General features: G+C 44.2%; 1 protein-coding gene and 1 non-coding gene across 2 annotated transcripts; both read left to right on the top strand.

The window, feature by feature from the left end:
• Positions 1 to 2554: 2554 nt before the first annotated feature.
• Positions 2555 to 7856, top strand: LOC124660567 (transcription factor VOZ1-like). The gene is made up of 4 exons (XM_047198388.1): positions 2555 to 2776; positions 2864 to 3166; positions 6273 to 6798; positions 6887 to 7856. The coding sequence occupies exons 1-4, from the start codon at positions 2555 to 2557 to the stop codon at positions 7495 to 7497; spliced, it is 1662 nt and encodes a 553-aa protein (XP_047054344.1). The 3' UTR covers positions 7498 to 7856.
• Positions 7857 to 8360: 504 nt separating this feature from the next.
• On the top strand, positions 8361 to 8557 carry LOC124668934. The gene has a single exon (XR_006991996.1). It is a non-coding gene; the product is annotated as a U2 spliceosomal RNA (small nuclear RNA).
• The last annotated feature ends 558 nt before the right edge of the window (positions 8558 to 9115 follow it).

The following is a 9115-nucleotide window of genomic DNA, read 5'->3' as shown; positions in this document are numbered from 1 at the left end:
GCGGCGAGATCCTAGGCCCTAGTGATGAGCGAGTGAGAGGCGACAATGGCGACGCCCTCCTCGGTCGGCAGGGAGACCGGAGATTGAGAAGGAGACGAGGGAGGTAGGGAGACGAGAGAGGGTTAAGTATGTTGGTGAGCATGACATGTGGGGACAGCGGAAGTGAGGCTTAGCGTGTCGTCATGCGGGCAGACGTGGCTCGAGCGGGCTGCGGGCACGCCGCGACGGGGGACGGATGGGCGAGGTGGGCGCGATGTGTCCGGCTCACAGCCAGGGGGTGGCGGTGCCGGTGAATGGACAGATCGCGACCGTCGATCCGTCTTTCCACGGCTCTAGGATTTTCTTTTTTAGAAAATGTGCTGCGATTATATTGAATCACCCAAACATCCATACAAGGTTCTTTTGCTAGTCATAGAAATACCTATATATCTCATTCCTCATTTCCTAGCTTTGTTGCAACCCAGAGATATCCGTATCCAGCACCACTCGCCATAACGGACTATCTTTAGCAAGCAGCAGGCCTTGTCAGCACACCATAAGTTCAGCGCCCTCGTCATCAGCAACATGGGTGAAAAATTGCATGTTCTGGGTTGGACTCCTCCATCGTGATCTCTAGGATTCTTTTTAGTAACACTACGCTCTAGTCTCCATGCTTGTTGCTACGGTGATTACCTACAAAAGGTTGAATGTTACTCGAGGAAAGATTGTTTTATACTCAGGGAGGGGCCTCTCAAATTAATTATCCAAGCCATCGGAAGCAGTGGCGGAGCTTGGTGGAAGTTGCTGGGGGGCAAAATGAAATTCATGAGTTCATGGGGGGCAAAATACTCAAAAATCCATAATTTAGGCTCTTCAAAAAAAAAATTCTTCGGTGCATGTGCAAATCATGGGGGGGGGGGGTGGCCCCCCTGACATGCACTAATCTCCGCCACTGATCGGAAGTGCGCCTTACTCATCCCGTTCGTTTTTCAGGCCCGCACATATCTTAGACTTTTAACATAAAAAATACACCATGATAATTATGAAATGCTATGGGTCACACAGAGGATTAAGGTTTTATCGATCAACTAGTTAGCCTCAAATGCATACGAGAACTTGTAAACCCGAAGCTGTTTATCAAAGTTGGACCCAAAATGTATGCGTGTCTTCTAAACCGGAATGGAAAGGGTAGATGGTAGTTCAAAAGAAAATGGTAGTTCGATCATTTGTTTGCCCTCTGAAGTTTAGTTCATTTTAGGAGGAAAACAAACTCCAAGCTCAAGAGAAATAATAATGTGAAAGAACACTTTGTTTTTTTAGATAGAGACGATGTACAAAGGACCACTTGTCAGGAGAGATTTCATGAATCTTTGGGTTCTATGATCTTGGTAGGTATCTTTGTTTGACTGGATTGTTTCTTTTCCATATTTTTTGCTTGTGAGTTCTTATTACAAAGGGAAAATTCTTCAATTTTCTTCGTGTATTGAATCAAATGCCGCTATAGTGCAACTTCCTATAGGAATCTTATTCCTATATTGTTTTCTGTAAAGTGATATGAATCAAAGGATGCCTTAAAGTATTCAAATTGGCAAGCAATTTCCCTATGCATCCTTTTGATCCTAGGGTCGGAGCATCCAAGTTTGACTTGAATGCAATACCTATTGACTTGATTCCATAGGAAACTCAACTCTTGCTCAAACATCGCACCCTTTTTCATACTGCTATGTTTGTTTGTGCACCATCTAAATGCAAAATATATAATGTTTACCTCTTTTTTCTATGGTTTTGATCGCGTTTTTATTCATATATTTCATACTCCCGCAATCCAACTTTGCAATTTAGTGCAGAACACTTGGTGGTGTTAGGCTAAAGAACATCTCAAATTAAAATGGATGCGACACTATATATAGTCGACAATCTGTAACCCACAATAATAATAACAAAAGGAAAGACATGCATCAATTATATCGAGGCTTGTTTTCTCGGACGCTCATGATACCCTCCAGATACCATCATTTATCTTGTTGTTTTCCTTCATCTACAAATATCATCAAAACTCGATCACTGTAAGTTTGTAACGTCATGAAGGGTTGGAGACATCAAGAATCTTTCAAGTGCCTACCTCCATCGTCCTTGATCGCTCGACAAAGCCACCAGACGAGAAAAAAGAGCAACGATCCAAGACGAATCTGATCGCCGAGACACGACGAGGGTCAAGGATCGCTGCCTGGGAGACGACGATGTGTAAACACACAACGACGGTGAGCTAAATTATTTTAGTAGCCAAAGAAGAAGAATGGAAGAGCACAGGGAGACTACTGTTACTGCACGACGCTCGCTTTCGACTTTGACGAGTCCTGGATTCCTGCCTATCTGCTCCGGTGGGCCCCCGCCGCCCCCTTTTTGCCGCGGCCGTCGCTTTTCTTTCCGAGCCGACCCAGCAAAGTGGCAGCACGCACGCGAAAAATACACCAGCATCTCTCTCCTGCCGCAAAGCCGCAAAGGGCGGACCGGAGCCGGAAGAGGAGCGAAGACGACGCACGACTCCACTCCGCCGCCGATCGATCGGGCGGCGATGCGGAAGGGGCCGTCGCGGTCGGGGTCGGCGCGGCACCAGCAGTTCCGGGCGCGGGCCAAGACCCGCGTCGACGACCTGCAGGACATGTTCTCCGGCCTCCAGTACGCGCGCAAGGAGGCGCGCTCCACCGACGCCGTCGTCCTCGAGGAGCAGCTCCACCAGATGCTCCGCGAGTGGCGCGCCGAGCTCAGCGTCCCCTCCCCCGCCTCCTCCCTCCAGGTTCCCCCTCCCCTTCACCCTCTTCACTTTTTGTTTTGTTTGTACTATTATAGTGTTTGATCCGGTGGCTGTGGTGGGCGGCGGCAGGGCAACAACCGGGAGCCGTCGGATCCGCCGCCCGGGGCGCCGCGGCAGCTGCAGCTGGCCAAGGCCGAGGAGGAGGAGGAGGAGGACGACGCCACCAGCAGGCTCGTCGAGCAGCAGCCCCCGCCCCCCGCGAACCACGCCCTCAAGCACGAGCAGGGGGGCCAGGAGGACATGAAGCCGGAGCCCAACGAGGAGCCGGTTGCGGATCCCGTGACGGTGGCGCACTCGCTGCCTCAGGCCCAGGGAGCTATCGCCGCTGGTGGAGGAGTGCTGCCTCCTGCTACTGCCGTGTTCCACGATCAGGTAGTGCAGCGATAGTTTCCTCAAGGAAATCTCAATCTCCATTATTGGCTTGGCAGAATGGTTATGGTTGAGTTGATCTATATCGCTACCACGAAACCTATGGTTGCTTTTGTAGCCCACCAACTCACCAAGGTCTCTCCTCTAGGTAGTTAGTCCGGCTTTGTGGTTGAGTGTGACTGTGTGATCGTTGGATGTCTCTAGTATAGTTGCGTGCTTTTAGTTCTACATAGTGTGGCATGGTACCAACTTTCCCTTCCCATCCAGTTGGTCATTTGATGTGGTTTTCTGCATTTCCTTCTACCTTTGTGGGGAATGCTGGCATGGATTATCTATCCTCATCAGCTGATTAAAGTTAGGAACATACGATTTCAGATTAATATGAACATCTGTAGAGGATGTGCATATCGATCTAGCTAGGTGCATTCAGTTCGGGGATATAATTAGCATTTTCTGTATAATCTAAGGAATGTTGCAAGTTGGGACGAACATTTAAGGTGTGATTGTGATGCAACACCGATATGGAGAAATCGCTTCGTTGAGGCTTGGGGTACTTGTGGGCCTTTTTCTTCTAGTGCCTTTTGTGATTTGGCTCCTGTAGCTAATTTTATTTCAGTGATATCAATCCTATTATTTCTTATCTAGTTGGCTTATCACTTTATTTTAAGGTAGAAATCTGTGCTTTTCAACCATAATGGACAATATCTCGCTTCATGAGTTACATGATTACAGTTATCCTTTCCTTTGTCCAACTTATGTAGTTATGTTTCATAAGTAGTAGTCATCTTCGATGCCATCAGTTAAATCGTGTCCGTACAAGCATCTTGGGCTTCTGTGGTCAAATTCATAGCTTAAGAGTATATTTTCGGTTATTTCGCAATACATTTCACCTTTGAACTAAGGGTAAACATAGCAAGGCACTAAACTCCACCATTGTACCACCCTTTGGTAGTGTAACAGCCACCCAGCTATTATCTGCACCTGAGGCCCTTGAGGGGAAAACTGCAATTGAGAGGTAGTTTAATGTGAACTAGGAATAATGGGAGGCACCAGTACAAGTCATTTTGTATTTTTATTTTTGAGATCAGTCATTGTGTATTATTGGAAACTTGAGTTCAAGTTATGGACTTTTATTTCCTTGGTTATGCGTCTGATGGTTCAGGAAATTTTAAGGACTTCAATCCTCACATCAAACAGCATGTTATTTCTAATAAAGGTACCAATATGTGTGTGTTTATCTTGTTCATGAAAGGTTGGAGATATCGGTTGCCACGTATTGAGATAAGTTCAGTGCTTATGTTTGATGCACGTGAACTAATTTTCCTTGTTTGGTTTCTATTTGTTGCCAAAGGTGCTAACGGAATTGTCGGAATGTCCTCCAGGAAATATAAGTTGAACGACAACTAGAATCTACATTTATTTTTATTCCACCATTGTTGGTTTCCAGTAATTAGCCCAGTTTTTTTTCAAAATGGGTCATGATTTTATAGATTCGTGCATACCACAGAGCCGCTGAGCTGTAGGTCTGATCCTATGATCCATGCTCCATTTAGCCAGACTACTGGCTCCATATGGCTTTAGTAAATTACGATTATAACCTGATATCATCGAAGGTTGCTTTTATAGTTGGGATCTAAATGCTGGTTAGTTAAACTGGTTCATAATGTACTTTAGTGTGCAAAGACACATGGAGAAGAAAACAAAAGCCTTCCGATGGTGCACATGAATACTTTGCTTTCTTATTCAAGAATTGCGTAGCTGGAGTTACCTGAAATTGTTCATGATTGCTTCTGCCATTGGGTTTAGTGCAGACAATTATTGGTGCATGTATTGGTGGGATATGATTGTTTAGTTCTGTTCCGATGATTTGTAGTGTGTTTGGAGGAAAAGACGTAGACCTTCAAGTATCCTATGGTGTAGGGATGCTTTGTTTTCCTTTTTAATTTGGATATTATCCACTTTGATTTCCTTTTCTGCAGTTTATGTGCCTCCTTAGCATCGTAAAGGCTCCTGCTGATGTTTTTATTCTTTTGATATTTACTGCTTTATGGTAAATTTCAGCATCAGGGCACATGCAATAAGCACAGGTCAAAGTTTTTGTTGAAGTAGTAGTAGTTACTACTTAAGTTTGTTATGGGTAGGAAAAACTGCAAACCAAAAGCAACGAGAAGGTCTACATGGATAAGGAACAGCTTCAGCCCTCGAGTAACGTTACACCCACAGTTACTGTGTCTAGTAGCTGATCAAATCAAATCACCGAAGGCTATATTTCAGAGGTAAAGGTACCCGCAGGATTCCAGCTTTCTGTCTCCCATCTTAGGCACGATAGAAGATCTTGCATAGAGGTTTCTTGTTTTGAAGAACTCTCCAGCTTCTTTCTGTCCAAATATCCTGTATTGTAAGGTCGCCAGACTTTCCCTTTTTAGACCGCCTCTATCTGCTACTCATGCGCCGCAAGAGGATCAAGTTCCCAATCCCAGATGTCCAGACTGAATCCTGGTGACCCTGATTGTAAAACCCCACTGCCAATCTTGACTTACCAAGCTTCACTCACAAAGGGTGGCAATTTCCAGAAATCTGCGACACAGCGGGGAGAAGTACTCATTGTGGCACTTCTTTTGCAAAAGTATCAGATGTCAAGATCCTTCTTCGCACGAGCTACCAAATGTAGAAAATTCCCTTTAATTGTACCATGGCCGCCTGATGTGATTTTGGTTTTGTTTGAATAGAACCAAATAACTTCATCTTATACATCTATTTTGTTGTGTACTTGCTGCGCAGGGTGAGGCGCCACACAATCTTATCCCTTAGCCCTGGAATTAGTCATGTGTGCTACCTGCGACATAGGATAGTAATGTCCTGGAGAAGGGAATCATCAATCCATCTTGCATTATTCGGAACAGCTGCCACTGTTCTATGCTTTCTACGTTAGGTCTTGTGTAGGCCCGGCGCCTGGTGTTTGGATGCTCCATGCAATGAATGGTTATTCTAGAAGCTGACCGCGTTCATGAATGTTGCTTGTCAATTTATCTTTCTGTCACTTACATTTCTTCAATTTTACTTCCGATGGACTGAGCTAATTTAACGAACATCTTCCATGTCCTTCCAGATGTACTATGTGAACCAGGAACTTACCGTTGAGGATTTTCTGTATGACGATGATTACAAGATAAACCTTCCTGGATCCAATCCAGAAATCCTCAATAACCTGGAAGGAATATGTCACCAGGAATATCCACAGTTCAATTTTCAACAAGAGTTACCCCCTAATGCGTATCTTGATATGAACAACTATGGGCAGAGTGCTGGAGATGTTTTCCATCACATGTCAGACTTGCTCACAACAATGTCTCCAGAACCTGCTGCATTCCTCCGGCCAAAATGCGCTCTCTGGGACTGCCCTCGGCCTGCTCAAGGATCGGAAAGATGGCAAGATTATTGCAGCATGTATCATGCTGAATTGGCTGTGAAGGAAGAGGGCCCTCCAGGCACAATGCCTGTGATCCGTCCCAGAGGCATTGATCTAAAAGATGGCCCTTTGTTTGCTGCTCTTGGTGCAAAAACCCTAGGAAAGCAAGTCGGTATTCCTGTTTGTGAAGGGGCTGCAACTACAAAGTCCCCTTGGAATGCACCTGGTAAGCTGTTGCTGCATAACTCACGTTTTTACACCTGTATTGGTACTGATAAGTACGTTCTAACTGTTGGTCCATTGTATCATTGCAGAACTTTTTGATCTTTACATTTTCGAAGGTGAATCTATTAGAGAATGGCTTTTCTTTGACAAACCAAGAACAGCGTTTCACAGTGGTAGCCGGAAGCAAAGGTCATTGCCAGATTATAACGGCCGTGGTTGGCATGAATCCAGGAAGCAGGTGATGAAAGAGTTTGGGGGTCTGAAGAGATCCTATTACATGGATCCACAACCATCCAGCAGCTATGAATGGCACCTCTATGAATATGAGATCAATGATTGTGACGCCTTTGCCTTATACCGGCTTGAATTCAAGTCTTCAGATGCAAAGAAGAGTGCAAAATCAAAATTAGCCTGTAATCCGCTGAATGAAATCCAGCAGCAAATGGGTAGACTGAGTGCAGAGAGTCCTGTGGAAAACAAACGGACTGCCCGTGCCAGGGCAAAGGAGGTTGATACGAATATCTACTCAGTTCAAAACAACACAGTTCAAGCTAATGTTCCAAACGCTTACCAGGCAATGTCACAAGTGGACCACCAGATGACATTTTTGAATGGCAATGTTGTTTATGGACCTCATCTTCCATATGGTTACTCGACAGAAAGAAATGACTTCTATTGGAACCCAAATGACGGGGCATGATAAACATTTTCAACTTGTGGCATATTTTCGCCCGCAAGTTCTAACAGTATCAGCTGTAATTAAGGGGTCTCTACTCTATTGGCAATGACCCCCCCATAATTCTAATTGTAATGGGCCAAAAATCTACAGGAAATATCTCTTTGAGGCAAGGGATGCATCATCCCTAATGGCTGCTCTGCAATCAGTGTCATATATACTGCTATAGTTTAGTGTCCTGACAGTAGTCTCCTTGGTAGACACGGAGCCATTTGATGGCTCTATTTATCTGTTGTGTTGCATATGCGCGATACTTTCTGAATCTTGATGAAATGTCGGTGGCCTTTCAAGGCATTAACCTGCTGCTGAACTTGCAGGTTTCACTCATGTTTTTCTGTCATTCAGCTGTGATTACAATTTACAACAAGTTTACAACCTCTAGAAAAAAGAAGCGCATTCTGATAACATGGCTGTGAATCGCTTTGCTGTAGGGTCAGCAACCATCATTGACTGATCGACACAAACTTCTGCACGATTAGTTAGTTTTTCCTTGTCGATGCGTAGGATAAGTTACGGAGTACAAGAACGGCAGAAATCATAGGTGAACAAAACAGAGAAGATGCGTCTTTTTTTTTTCTTCTTGTCTAGGGACACAGACGACTCCTTTCTGCGCTGGAGGCCTGGAGCCATATTACTCGGCCGTTCGACCATATGGGCTTTGAGGCTTCCTATCTTTTTTTGGGCTTCTGCGCCCAAACGATACCGATGCGCAGACGAAAAGGTTGCGCAAGACCCGTCCCCGTTCGATTAGTCCCACATCGCTAGCGCAGCTGCGCGGAGCAGGGTCGAGCGAGTATAAAAGAAGGGGCAGGGCTCCGTTCCAATTCATACCTTTCTCGGCCTTTTGGCTAAGATCAAGTGTAGTATCTGTTCTTATCAGTTTAATATCTGATATGTGGGCCATGTGTCCACAACGATATTAAATTTATTTTTTGTGGGGGAGGGCCCACCACAGTGGCTTGCCACTGGGGTCCTCAGGTGTTCCCCGGGCGTTGCACTACAGCCCGGGTGTGGCGCACCCCAACCAAAGCAAAATAACTTTTTTGTCCTAAATATTTCATTAAGCTGAAAGCAGCTTATTTCTAAATTAGGATTTATTTAGTAGCATGCTTCTGGAATTAACTCAGCATGTGCAGAAGCAAATTTAACATTTAACTGGTTGTATGTGTTACTACTTCCCCTCGTCCCAAATTAAGTTTGACCAATTATATGCAATAAAAGAAAAAACAATATGCGAATAGTACTCCTTTCTTTCTAATTTTAGTTTTGGTCAAATTCAACTAACTATACATGAAAAATATGACTTCTAGAATATCAAATGCATATGTATTTTCTGATGGTTTTAATAACATAGAGTTAATGTTCCCGCAAAAAATAATGTTATACTACCTCTGTTTCGAGGAATAAGACATCCTCGTTTCACGTGTTTTTTATTTGACCAGGAATTACTTTAAATAGATAAACATTGTTTCAAGGAATAAAGTGTCCTTGTTTTACGTGTTTTTTATTTGACCAAGAATTACTTTAAATAGATAAATATTGTTTGTATGAAATTAGTATCATTAAAAAGTTTTTTTCAATA

This window comes from Lolium rigidum, chromosome 6, assembly GCF_022539505.1.
Source record: "Lolium rigidum isolate FL_2022 chromosome 6, APGP_CSIRO_Lrig_0.1, whole genome shotgun sequence".
In the NCBI taxonomy this organism is placed as follows: domain Eukaryota; kingdom Viridiplantae; phylum Streptophyta; class Magnoliopsida; order Poales; family Poaceae; genus Lolium; species Lolium rigidum.
The sequence above is the reverse complement of the archived record's forward strand: the minus strand, read 5'-3'. Positions and strand labels throughout refer to the sequence as shown.